The sequence below is a fragment of the Scyliorhinus canicula genome, chromosome 2, assembly GCF_902713615.1.
Source record: "Scyliorhinus canicula chromosome 2, sScyCan1.1, whole genome shotgun sequence".
Taxonomy (NCBI): Eukaryota; Metazoa; Chordata; class Chondrichthyes; order Carcharhiniformes; family Scyliorhinidae; genus Scyliorhinus; species Scyliorhinus canicula.
The window spans coordinates 18255327-18269395 of record NC_052147.1 but is presented as its reverse complement, the minus strand read 5'-3'; the positions used below and the strand labels follow the sequence as shown (position 1 = coordinate 18269395).

At 44.1% G+C, this 14069-nt stretch overlaps 1 protein-coding gene across 3 annotated transcripts in view; it reads left to right on the top strand.

Moving 5' to 3' along the window:
- The window catches only part of arel1 (apoptosis resistant E3 ubiquitin protein ligase 1), an 82220-nt gene extending 73097 nt beyond the window's left edge, over positions 1-9123 (top strand). For all 3 annotated transcript variants that reach the window (XM_038774316.1, XM_038774310.1, XM_038774319.1), the window contains 3 exons: positions 319-408; positions 864-1039; positions 3115-9123. In XM_038774316.1, the coding sequence (XP_038630244.1) occupies positions 319-408; positions 864-1039; positions 3115-3217 (369 nt within the window). In that variant the 3' untranslated portion in view covers positions 3218-9123. The remainder of the gene's footprint in view (positions 1-318; positions 409-863; positions 1040-3114) is intronic.
- Positions 9124-14069: the final 4946 nt, after the last annotated feature.

Sequence of the window (14069 nt, the reverse complement as noted above, 5' to 3'; positions counted from 1 at the left end):
CCTCCAATCAGTGGCTTTTGAAGCTGCCCTCTTCCTCCTGCCAATTTTCAATTTCTCTGCCCACAATTATAACAGAAACAGCCTTTGTGAACATGTTGTTCTTCCATCGCACCAGTTTTTCCTCTATTTTTTTTCCCCCTGAACAATAGCCTCCCCTCACTGTACCACACAGTTCAATACTGGGATTGTGGGCAATATTGCAGCAAGTCTGCCGATCTTTCCTAAATTAAATTTGTGTTGACTTTGCTTTGCTATTCTTTAATTTTTAATAAGTCGATGGAACTTTTTCAATTCTCATTATTGGATTCTGACCCCCAGCTGTTGATATGTGGGACCGGCAACATCAATGTAGCTGATTTCAAGACGCATGCTGTCATTGTTGGAGGGTCCTGGCACTTCCGAGAGAAGGTAAACCCTTGATAGTGACGAAATGTGAAGCTATAATGTGGTTTTTGGTGCAGCTTGGAGCTTTTGAGTATTTTAGGCAAACAAAAGATTTTAATATGAAATAAAATATTTGAAATGCACAGCCCCAGATAGTGCTTTGGGTGTATGTCCTTTGTCAGAATAAACTTTAATTGCTTTTCTTTGATATGCATTACCATTGTGGTGTAGCTCGCCCCTGATGTTTGTTTTATAAGTCAGCTTAGTCTGAAGTACTACAAGTCTTGCTTGGATTTGTGTATGGGAATAGGTGTGTATGTCGATGGCTTTTGTGGAAAGGTAATTTGTTGTTTTGTCATCAATATTAAGGAGTAAAGCCTTGTGGTTTGGTACCTTCACTAACCAAAAACTGCAGCCAGATTAGTGCCATTGGTAGTGAATAAGATCGTCAGAATTCTTAAAACTGTGCTGTCCTGCAGGTAATGAAGTGGTTCTGGACAGTGGTGTCCAGTTTCACCCAGGAAGAGCTTGCTCGGTTGTTGCAGTTCACAACAGGCTCTTCCCAGCTCCCGCCAGGAGGATTTGTGGCGATGTGCCCATCTTTTCAGATCATCGCAGCACCTACGCAGAGTACTTTGCCCACAGCCCATACTTGGTAAGTAGTTAGGCATGAGGAATACAACTGTGGTGCAGTTGTGGACATGTGGCATATACCCTCTGGCATTTCAGGGGAAAAGTGTGTGCTAATTTTCCAGCCACTGCCAATGACACCATGCACTTCCCCCTCCAGAGCTACCCCTCTGCTACCACATCTGAAGGCAGTAGGAAACATGTCTTGATATACTGGTTAGTAGAGGTGTGAAGAACATTCCCACAAAATGCTAGCTCAATAGATAACTAAGTTTAAGATCAATAAATCATTCCTAAACACAAAGGTGTCAAAGGATACACAGAGCCAAGGCAGATAGATAGAATTTGGATGCAAGTCAGCCATGATCTCACTGATTGGTGGAACAGATTCGAGGGACTGAATGGCTGACTCCTATTCCTATATATGCTGGAGGCAGAAATTCTCAGATCAACAAGTTTCCACATTTAGTACACAGGTGGAATCCCACTTTCAATAACAAAAGTACTCCATTGGGGGTGAGATAGGAGTACACTATCAACGCATGGAGTGATGCTGGTTTTGGAAAATCTAGTTTCTCCCCATTAATACTAGCACTCTAATAGAGGAGGCCTTGATGGAAGGGCAGGGCAGAGTACCCCATGAGCAGGCATGGACCATATGGCCTGTCGAGCCTCCTCTGCCATTCAATACGATCGTAGCTGCTTTGAACTTCAACTCCACTTTCCCAATTGCTCCAGATATCACTTGATTCCCTGAGAGAGCTGGAGTCTGTCAACCCTAGTCTTTAAACCTAGTCGCCGATACAGCATCCACAAACCTCTATGGTAAAGTAGTCTAAAGATTCACAACCTTCTGAGTGGAGGAATTTCTCCTTGTCTCAGTCCTAAATGATTGGTCCCTTATCCTGAGATCTGTCCCTGTGTTCTAGATTCCCCGGCCAGTGGAAACGAGATCTGTGTCTACTCTATCCAAACCGTTTCAGAATCTTGTATGTTTCAATTAGATCACCTCCAATTCTTCTAAACACCAAAGACTACGGGCTCATTTTACTCAGGCTCACATCATAGGACATCCAGGGACCAATTTAGTGAACCTTTGATGTACTGCCTCCAATGCATATATATTCTTGCTTAAAAGTGAAGAGCAAAATTGCACAGGTATATTGCAGGTGAGGTCTTGCCAAAGCCCTGTACAATTGTAGCAGGATTTCTTTATTCCTGTACTCCAATCCCTTTGCTATAAAGGCTGACATGCTATTTACTTTCCTAATTGCTTGCCATACCTCTTGCTAACTTTGAATTCTGGGCATGAGCAGACCCAAGTCTTTATCTGCATTTCAACATTTACACGTTTCATGCTTTACCATTCTTACGACTTGCGTGAATAACCTCACACTGCCTCCCCCCCCACTATACTGCATCTGCCTTCGCTTAATCTACCATCACTTAACCTGTCTACACCTCTTTGCAACCTCTGTGTCCTCTTCGCAATTTACATTCCCATCTAGCTTTGTGTTATCAGCAAACATGAATATATTACTCACTATCTCTTTTTGTCTAAGTCGTTAATATGGACAGCAAAGAGCTGAGGCTGCAGCACTGATCTGTTCAGCGAGATACCACCTGCCAACTTGAAAATGCCCTCTTTCTCCTACTTTCTGCTCCACATCCCTTAACCAATCCTTTGTCCCTGCTAATTTATTACCCCAAATCCATGAGCCCTTATTTGGAGGTGCATGTGGAAAAAGAAAGGCACATTTGGAATTGCAGTGAAAAGGAGAGGGAGAGGGACATGAACAGAAGCAGAGGAAGGTGTTTGGGATGGAGAGAAAAGGGACATGCTATTAAAAGAATACGCTAAATTCTACTGCAAAGTCTTCTGCAATGGAGCGTCAGAAATAAAAACATTTCGGCGGGAGAGATTATTCACCCTCCCTAGATATTTCTATTTCCCCCAAACCCCCTACACTGAGGAAATGGCTCTTATGCTTGATTAGAAAAGCACAGATATTATTGACAATAGTGGAGGGAAGGAATTGATCAATTGTGAATGATTTTGTACTGACCAACTTTTTTTAATATATACATATATATCTCTAGCTTTAACCAGTTGTGCCTTCCTACTTATGATTCCTACGAGGAACTGCACAAAATGCTGAAACTGGCCATTAATGAAGGCAGCGAAGGATTTGGAATGCTTTAGCTGTGAAATTTTGGGACATAAGTGGATCTATCCAGTGGCATGCTGAATAAAGAAGCACCGGGTCCAGCGACAGCCATGATAAGAATTGCTGTGGTCTTCTCATATCTACCATAACACTTACAAGCCAGAAATGGATCGAGCAATGGTAATCTCTGCGCTATTCCAATCTGAGCCTTCAGTTAAATAAAAGCGGATGCTGAAAATCTGAAATAAAAACAGAAAATGCTGGACAAACTTAGCAGGTCTGGCAGCATCTGTGGAGGAAGAAGCAGAATTAACGTTTTGAGTCCACATGACCCTTCTACATGCAACCTGCAGTTGCTGGGTGAGCAGGTTTGAAAGACAGCGAACAATTAGCGTGCTCCAGTCAATACTTCCCAGCCGGTAATGCCAGCAGTTCCTACAAGCACTCCGTACCAAAGCTGAGATTCACCAGGTGCTGTGATCAGTGACACCCTTCTGCATTTGTCTGATTTACCAATAACATAACCTGGGAGATGCTTTCGAGACTTGATCTCATTGGATGTTTGTCAGGAAACAGAGAAAGAAGACTATTCTGAATGTTCACAAGCAGGCACGGAACTTCCTACACCTAACTGTTCCTGTAGCACACGACATTCTTTGTCAAACAGCATTTTACGCACATGGCTACAAAAAGACTTGTACCTCAAGCAGTTGGGAGCTTTAGTGACCTGGCTGTAATCTGTGACCATGCAAGGCCATCCTATGGTACCAGGCGCTCAACTGTGAAAGAGACCGAAAGCAATCCCAGGTTCCGTGCCCTGTTTTCTGGTTAATTGAACATGCTGGTAAAGCTGTGCCCCCCCCCCCCCCCCCCCTCCTCCTCTCCACCGATCCATGACTGTCGCAACCAACCGCACAAACCTTCAGATAACTGCACTTCTTCCGTGAGCTGTGTTTTGTTGTCGCTGATCTGCTGAGACAGATTCAAACCAATCGATCGCAGGTTTGCAAAAAGGTTGGTGTTGTTCTGGTGTTAAGATTTCATTCAAATTTCCAGGTGGACTATTACAAAAGCAAAATATTGCAGATGCTGGAAATCTGAAATTAAAGCTGAAAACGCTGGAAATAACTCAGCTGGCCAGGCAGCATCTGTGGAGAGAGAAACTAGATTCATCATTTCAGGTTAATGAACTATCACCAGAACTGAGGCAACTTTCACAAGTTAAATAATTACGGTAGTGAAGTGGGAGAAGCATGAGTTGATTAACAATGGAGGGGATTGAAATGTGGGAGACTAACTTGTCTCCAGTGCATTATTGTAAGTCAAGTACCGTGTAACATTCACAGAACAATCTGAGACCGGAAAATGAGCATATCCCCCAATTCTCGATTATACGCTGAATTCTCTCCCAAAGGTTGTGATTAGGAGCCTTGTTATGTAGACTCATTAAAAAGAAATTATTATTTTGGTTGGTTGAGATGAGACGTGTTGTATCATGCTGTGGTATATTGCAGATAATTCTAGTTGGAAGTTGTTAATTATTTTGTGGGTTGCCTTAAAATAGTGTTTAAAAACAGGTTGCCCAATACAACTGGAGACCAGCTGGGCTGCGTAGATCCAGTCTTCTTTTCATTACAGGGATGTCACAAGCTGAAGCACCAAGGGTGGGAGACTGCCTCTAGTTTCAATGCCTCCGCTAAGACGATTCTTGCTAGATGTGCAGTCGCAGATAGAACAAAAGATTCCAAAATCAGGGTTTCTATCTTCCTGCCTATTTTAATCTTTTATAATCCTCCATTCAAATGCCAGTAACGAGGAGGCACTTTGGTTACTGTACTGTGAATTCTCCCTTATTCATTTTCTCTCCAAAAAAACATTATAACCTGCATTCCTTCACACTCCACATATGGCCAGCTCTCAGTGCTGATTTTACAACACAGGTCAGAGAGCAGGAAAGGGTGTGACCTTAAACAATCCAAGTACATTTGCCACTCTCAGCATTTAAAGTGACTTCACTTATTAATGCATGCCTCTGAGAAGAAATTCAGAGATTGAGTTTCATTAAAAATTATTTTAGTACAAGGTGAAGGCCAGTTTTTCCCCTCTCTCTCTCAATTCTCCATTTATCCCTCCAGAAGTTCCAAAATGACTTGACAATAATGGAGTGCAGTTTGTCCTCGCTGCAATAAAAGTTCACTGACTTGTTTTTGTTGCTGAGATGTGATCCTCTAACCCTGAACAGTCCTGGTCCTGGGTTTGGTCAGTGCTACTTAATGTCATCCATTCAAAGGGACTGCATTGTTTAAAGGAGTAACAAAATCATTAAGGGAGAAGTGAGCTCTTGATAAAGCATTAGCTCCTCTGTTAACATGTCAGGCATTTGCCTGTGTTGGGGAGCACAAATAAATATTTTACTAATGGGAATATTTTTCTTTTTAAAATCATGTGCTTCATAGAGTTAAAAAGAGCTTTACTTTCTCCTATAACACTGCTTGCCTTTTAGTAGACCTGCAAGTTGTTTTTAACCACTCCAAAAACCCGTAGTATAGGCTCTGAAAACACGCTGAGCTGAGTTGCACTGCTCCATCTATGAGGGCATCTGCAGCCTTGGTGATGACCAAGAAGTATGGATAATTTAAAAGTTCACGTGTTTGATTCAAAAAGTCCATTTTGTGCGAGTAATTGCAGAGTTATTCTCATTGCTGATCTGAATTGTACATTAATTTCTGGATGTGTTGTCCAGAGCCCTCAGTTTTTTTGCATGTAGCTACCTAAAAAGCTCTTGTTGTCACTACGTTGGGGGTGGGATTGCAATTGAATTTGGGATGTATTAAGATCTGCACCTGGGTGTTCAGTGCAAGAAGAGGAGAATGCCCTGTCTAAAAGTACATTCAGAACTGGAGCAAAACAGTTTTGGCTTCACCATGATACTAAACTTTCAAGTATAAATGGGTGTTATGGCAAAAAGTAACTTCAGAGAGAAGTAGGAAAATCATGTGTCTGACCACTTCTTTCCTCTTGGTCAGATTGGTTCCTGATTCTCAAATTAGATTGCAGGTACAATTATAGCATGAACATGGTTTATACACAAAACTCAGGAGTGACCTTGCAAAGTATGAAACATGTCTTCCTAGAAGTAAGGGGCAGAAATAGTTCAGAGGTCGCACATTGTTAGTTTAGATTGGGCAGGAAGGCATGTATAATCAGGGGTTTCTCTTACACTGTAGATATTGTTATGTTACATGACCCAGTGTATTTAATACAACCATTGCACAGTATTGCTTCCATGTGTGTGGTCCTTCTCCATTCTTTTTTTTCCTCCTCATCTAAAAGTAATGTTTTTTTTAATACCAAACTCTGTTTTAATAGATAAATGGGATTAAGCCTCAAAGTTGTTTTATGAAAAGTAGAGCCTAATCTAAATTTAAGTTCACTGTGAAACTAAACAATTCTTTTTGAGTAAATTTTATTTAATGAATCAATCATTGCAACCCAAACAGGAAAGCAGCCAAACATTTAACAATTAGTAGCCAAATATGAATATATTCTTGAAAGAGAAAGATGAGATACAATGCGCAGTTGCATAACTGTTTTTAAAAATATAACATTTGCAACCAGCAGGGGCTAGTTTAGCACACTGGGCTAAATCGCTGGCTTTTAAAGCAGACAAGGCAGGCCAGCAGCACGGTTCAATTCCCGTACCAGCCTCCCCGAACAGGCGCCGGAATGTGGCGACTAGGGGCTTTTCACAGTAACTTCATTGAAGCCTACTCGTGACAATAAGCGATTTTCATTTCATTTCAAGTAGGCATATTGATAGTTGTGCATTTTTTGCATTTTTATACGCATCAGGGGAATTGTGTGGGTGCGAGAATCAATCACTGGTTCCTAAAAGCTATCTCATTGGGATTGTTGTTGAGTTAGCTATCTTGATTCTCTGGAAGCAGATGGGGTGAGGTAGGGGTGGTGTGGAGAGAGCGCAGGCAAGCATGCGGAGAGGAAGTGTGAAGTGAGAACTTGGGGAAAGAAAATGTGTTTAAAGGAGCTTGATGGTAAAAGTAGAGTGGGGGGTCAGGAAATGGTCTACTGGAATGAGGAATTGTCTGGGGGAAAGGGGTTTGGAGTCTGCTGAGAATCTTTGGGAGATAGCATTCATTTTGAGGAAGAATGCTGGAGAGAAACCTTTCCAGTGCTGTAAGTGAGCATAATGAGACAGATGGTATTCATTGGAGGGGGAGGGTTGCAGGAATTAAGATGAGCAAGTGCAGCAGAGAAAGGATAATCCGTTGCTTTACTGGACTGTCACAATATTAGATCATGGTGATCTGAATGTTATTTTCAGCAGTAAGTGAAAAAGAATGGGGAAATGGGGAGGAATGATCACATTGATGAGAGCACTTAACTTTTAACATTATGATCTGTGCTGCTTTTAAAAGAAAATTTCATAGCAGATGTTTTCCACTTACTGAGCGGAGACATTTACTGCTGTGAAAAGATATTTAGCAGACGTTTCTTACCAATGTAGACACATTACAGCCAGCTGAAATGCAGACAAGTTAGAAATGTCCAGTGAGGGCATTTAAATTGGCAGACTCAATTAAAATGATGATTTTGCTTTTTTTATCCTGCAGCATTTAACTTGAAGATTTTTTTTTAACCCTGGCTTATCGTTCATTGTGAAAAAGGCGGAGGGGGGGTGGAAACCTTTTCAAGTGCATAAAAGCAGTAGCTACAGATGTGACACGGTGATGAGAAAATGCTGTATGGGATTTTTTAAATATCGGGCATCACTAATATCAGCATCACCAATTAAATGGAAAGTACTTGCCCTTTGTGTATTCCACCATTATTTGACGGAAGAAGAAAATTAAGTGTTGAAATAAAAACAGATAGCATATGAGCAACAGGCCTGTCAGCAGAAACAAAAAAAAAGATCTTGACATGGATTCTTTGCCAGAACTGCAAGCTTGAAAGATAAATCGACTCCATTTTCAAGTTCTGATGTAGGACCTATGTATCTTTTCTTTTTACAGATGCTAACGGGCTGGTGGTATACTTTCAGTCATTTCTGCTTTTGCTAAACATTTCATAGGCTTCTTCTGTTGACTAACAGTTTCATGGAGTGTTCTGTCTTAATCTATCACATTCATTGTAGACATGCTCAGACAATGGGCAACTGCTGTGTGTTTACTGGCTAGCACCTTTGTACCATTTGTCTTTTTAGAATCAGATTGAGATGAATTTGTTTTAATTTCCTTCAGTGCTGAGCTCTGCTGTATATCTGCTTTAATGTATCTTAATGGTTGCAGCACTGACACGTGGGACATAGTCTGTGGGGAGTTTCTTGCTCTATCTCTCAGAAGTGTTTAACAATTGAAGGCATTGATGTTCAGGAAAACAGATTCGATCCAGTCCTTCCCTTTCCTAAAACTAAGGTTTTGAGGGACATCTTTGGCTGCTCCAGAGCATCAAGGCAATCGACCATCACAATTGGGGGATTTTACTTGTAGTTGGTGAGGGTGTGGTGATATACCGCTGAAGCAAAGACTGTTTTGGCTGCAAGACCAGTAGCATAGTTCCATTCATTATTCTGATAACACTTAGTAAGGAGATGATCTTGAAAAATGTAAAGGTGAAAGTAAATTAGTTAGAGCCGGCACTTTGCTTACAGAATGCACTGGGTCATGTGTCGTCCACTTCAAGGTAAAACTTCTCTCCATATCACTAGTAATGCCAGACTGGGGTGGTTTTAATAATGTACTGTGTAAATAGACCAGCTCAACAGTTTTTGGCTGTGAACTGAATGTTATTTATTTGTAAAAGACTGGTACAGATTATTTTATATTTTGAAAGCTGTTTGCAATGCTTAATGATATGGATGCTCTTGAATTTATCTTTTTCGAACATTTATACTGTTTATGATTAAAAGTGGCTGAACGAATGAGGTGTGGTCATTTATTTATTTCATTTTTCAAATATTTTTTAGAAATTCAGCCGCATAACAAGAAAATATTAAACATTTTATTTGTTTACATAAAAGTTCTGACAGCCGCCGTTATTATCCAGATGTCACATTTTGTTCAGCTGTTATTTGTTGCCATTTTATAGAATCTTAAAAAATAAGCACATAGGTATCTTCTTTTTTTTCTTCTTTTGAAGCAACCAGGAATGGAACCAGACAACTGTTGAGGTGGAGACATTTTTGATGACCGTAATTAACATCACAACCTATTGATATCACTCATCCCCATCAGGACTATGTATGTCCTTATAAGGGCAGACTAGATTAGATGTCAAACACTGAAGTTTGCCCTGGATCCTGGACTACAATGAACAACACTATCGGAGACTGTCACTCTAATTTGATTAAAAGGAAAAGCAAAATGCTTAAAAATGAAGTTACAAATTTTAATCTATAAACATTTGGGCCAACAGTAACGTCTTTCAGCAGTTTTAATTCCCGGACAATGAAGCCCATGTCACTTAATATCTCCATGTTCTTTCATGTTTTTTAATCTTTATCTTTGTCCTATGTTGAGGTGTAATTATTACCAATTTTCTTAGCATAAGGGTGGCACAGTGGTGAGCACTGTTGCCTCATGGCACCAGGGACCGGGTTCGATTCCAGCCTTTGGTTACTGTGAGGAGTTTACACGTTCTTCCCGTATCTGTGTGGGTTTCTTCCAGTGCTCTAGTTTCCTCCCACAGTCCAAAGATGTGCAGGTTAGGTGGGTTGGCCATGCTAAATTTCCCCTTAGTGTCCAAAGGTTAGGTGGGGTTACAGGGATAGGGTGGGGGTGTGGGCCTAGGGTAGGGTGCAGACTCAAAGGGTCGATGCAGACTCAATAAGCCAAATGGCTGCCTTCTGCACTGTAGGTTTTCTATGATAACAGTTCAAGGAGAAAGTGTAGTGTGTGAAGCATGTGACATGTCAGACATGCTCCCAAATATTTCTGCTTCATAGTTCCGAATTCCTCTGCTTTTAAGAAACCAAATGCTTCCTCTGGTTGATGCCTGAGGTCCAGACCTCAATTGTGAGGTGTCAAAAATGAAAAACAGCGAAGGCTTTCGTCCACCTTGGAAGGGAAGTCGGCTTCACGGCAGGAATGTCTTTCTGTCGGAAGCATTAGGATTAAGTAATGGGTGATCAATAAGCCTGTTACGCACCACTGGATTTGTGCATTTATAAATTAGGGTGGCTGACTCGAGCTGTTCTTTCTACCTTCTTTCTGCCATGCCTCAAGCAGATATTCATTGTGGAGCTTGTGGGAAATTTAAAGCAACTCTGTTCTGTAATGGTCAGCTATCCGCCCTTTTAAATCGGGCAAAAGTTTAAAGAATAGACACCTTTAACCTCATCCTAGTTTATTACATATATTGTAAAGTTTATTTAGTCTCCAGAATAACAAGCTTCAGAGGCAGTCTTTGCATGATTTACAAATATATACAAACTTCATAACTAATTTAGATATGGATGTGACAACATCTTGGGTTTTTGAACAAGGCTGGCAGTTATAACTTTCTAATGAACACCAGCAAAGGGTTGAGCACTATAAATGTTCCTAGTTAAAAAATACTGCAGTTTAGGTGAATCAAACTAATTGAGATCTCTTGGCTTTTAGGATATTAGGAGAGTTGTGTATATATGAGTTTATGGCAATCAATACCATTATGATTTAAATTACACTACTTAAAACAATGGCAGTAGCAGATTTAATAACTTTTATAATGGAATGGGTAAATACTTTAAAGATAATGGGCGGGATTCTCTGATCCTGAGGCTAAGTGTTGACGCCGTCGTAAACGGCGTCGCATTTCCGGCGACATCAACATGCCGTTCAGGAGCAACAATTCGGACCCATACAGGGGGCCAAGCAAGGCACTGGAGTGACCCACGCCGCTCCAGCTGCCGATTACGGCGTCAACTGGGCGCCGCGGGTCTGCACATGCGCACTGCGACCGGTGGCAATGGGCGTATGCGCAGTGGCTCCTTTCTCCGTGTCGGCCCCGATGCAACCAGCGCCAGATACCGTCCTCCATCTCTCTCTCCCCCCCCCCCCCCCCCCCCCCCCCCTGAGCTCCTCTTCCCACTTAAGCTTCAGGTCCTCGGTCTGCGTATCCTCAGCTCCCATTAGTTCCTTGTAGAAGTCTAAGACTCTACCCTCTCCCACCTCTATCCCAGAAACTACCCTGTCCTGCGTCCCCTTTGGCAGGAGACGTGGGAAGGACGGCACCAGTCTGCGTACAAAATCCCGCATCTGTAAGTATCTAAAGTAGGGCTACATGGGCTGGCGCGGAGCAAAAGAGGCCCCCAGCCTGAGAGGCCGGCCCGCAGATCGGTGGGCCCCGATCGCGGGCAAGGCCACAGCGGAGGCCCCCTGGGGTTGGACCACCCTCCTTTCGCTCCCCACCAGGCCGCCCCCGGATGCATGCATGGCAAGGTCCCGCTGGGTAAGACCACACGTGGACGGCGCTGGCGGGACTCAGATTATTTGTGTGGCCGCTCAGCCCGTCCCGGGCGGAGAATCGGCGGGGGGGGGGGGGGGGGGGGCGGCACATAGAGTGAGCCCCGACCAGCGCCAATGGCGCCGATTCTCCGGAGAATCGGCAGACCGGCGTCGCGTGATTCGCGCCTGGCCCGGCGATTCTCCGGCCGGAATGGGCTGAGAGAATCCCGCCCAACATTTACAGGGCTATGGGGAATGTGCAAGTGGACTAATTGGATAAAACTTTCAAAGGGCTGGAATAGGTGAGCTCAATAAAAGATTCTATGATTCTATCTATAATTGTTAATATATAGCTTTGTGGTCAGACATTGAAAATAGACACCGTATTCAGGTCAGGGGGACTAAGGTGTCCTTGTCCATCAATTATAAGTTTTTTTTTAAACAAACAATTTTATTGAGGTATTTTAGGCATATAGAAAAAGTGACATTGTACAGTACAAAAAAAGAAGTCAAGACACAAATTAAACATAGTGCAAACCACGGCTCTGTTCACGCACAGACCTGCATCAATATCCCCTTACTCTACTCTACTCGACCTTAGACCCACCCCCACTCCTCCGGCTGACGCTTACTACTCTGCAAAGAAGTCAATAAATGGCTGCCACCTTCGGGTGAACCCTCGCCATGTCCAATAGCCATACCTCATGTGGACCCGGTGCACAACCTTAAACTGGAGCAGGCTGAGGCTGGTGCATGTTGCGGTCGTGTTCACTCTGCTCAGGGCTTCTGCCCATATACCGTCCTCCATCCTCTCCCCCCCCCCCCCCCCCCCCCCCCGGAGCTCCTATTCCCACTTAAGCGTCAGGTCCTCGGTCTGCGTATCCTCAGCTCCCATCAGTTCCTTGTAGACGTCTGAGACTCTACCCTCTCCCCTAGAAACTACCCTGTCCTGCCACCCCTTCGGCGGGAGACGTGGGAAGGACGGCACCAGTCTGCGTACAAAATCCCGCACCTTTAAGTATCTAAAGTCATTCCCTCTCGCCAGCCCAAACTTCTCCTCCAGCGCCCTCATGCTCGGAAAGCTCTCTTCCAGGAGCAGATACCCCATCCTCACAATCCCCGCCCTCCTCCACAGTCGATACCCCCATCCATGTTCCCTGGGGCAAATCGTTGGTTGCCGCAGATTGGGGTCCACACTGATGCTCTTACCTCCCTACATGCCTCCTCCACTGGCCCCAGATCCGAAGAGCTGCCACCACTATCGGGCTCGTGGAGTACCGTGCCGGCAGAGGCGCCGTGACCAGTGCTGCTAAGCTAGTGCCCCTGGATGAAGCAGTTTCCATCCGCTCCCAAACCGACCCCGCACCCACCATCCATTTCCTTATCATCGCTATGTTGGCCGCCCAGTAATAGTTGCTGAAGTTCGGCAATGCCAGCCCCACTTCTTCTCTGTTCCTTTCAAGCATCACCCTCTTCACCCATGGGGACTTCCCTGCCCATGCAAATCCCAGAATAATTTTATTCAGCCTCTTAAAGAAGGACCGCGGGATAAAGATGGGGAGACACTGAAAAATAAACAATGGCTCCCACTATCTCTACCTTCCTAATCTCCTGGGGCATCATAATCACATTGAGCAGCCTTCTTAGGTTGGCCACCACCCTTTACAAACCCGGTTTGGCCCTCCACAATTACATCGGGTTCACAGTCCTCAATTCTGGTCGCCAAGATCAGGGCGTCTACGTTGATCAAAGAGATCGGCCTGTATGACCCACACGCCTCCAGGTCCTTACCCCGTTCAGAATAAGCGAGATGGTGGCCTGCGACATCATCGGGGGTAAACTCCCTCTGTCTCTTGCCTCGTTAAAGACCCTGACCAGCACCGGCCCCACTACCCCGGCAAATATTTTGTAAAACTCCACCGGATACCCGTCCGGCTCCGGGGCTTTACCCAACTGCATAACCTTCAGGCCCCCCAATACCTCTTCGATCTTAACCAGGGTCCCCAGTCCGTCCACCAACCCCCTCCCCACTCTTGCGAAGGTGAGTCCGTCCAGGAATCGCCTTATCCCCCCCCCCCCCCCCCCCCAGTCCGCCGAATGGTTCCGAAGTGTACAGCTTCCTATAAAAGTCCCTAAAGACCTTGTTCAGCCCTGCCGGGTCACCCTCTAGATTACCTTCCCCATCCACTACCCTCCCTATATCCCTAGCCGCTTCCCTCTTCCTTAGTTTTTGCACAAGCATTCTACTGGCCTCCCATGCTCATAAATTGTGCCTTTTACCTTTCTAAGCTGCTCTACAGCCTTGCCTGTAGTCAGCACCCCAAATTCGGCCTGCAACCTCTGTCGTTTCCTGAGTAACTCTGATCTCGGGGATTCCGCGTAACTCCTGTCCATCCGTAGAATTTCCTTAATCAGTCGGTTCGTCTCTGCCCTATCTGTC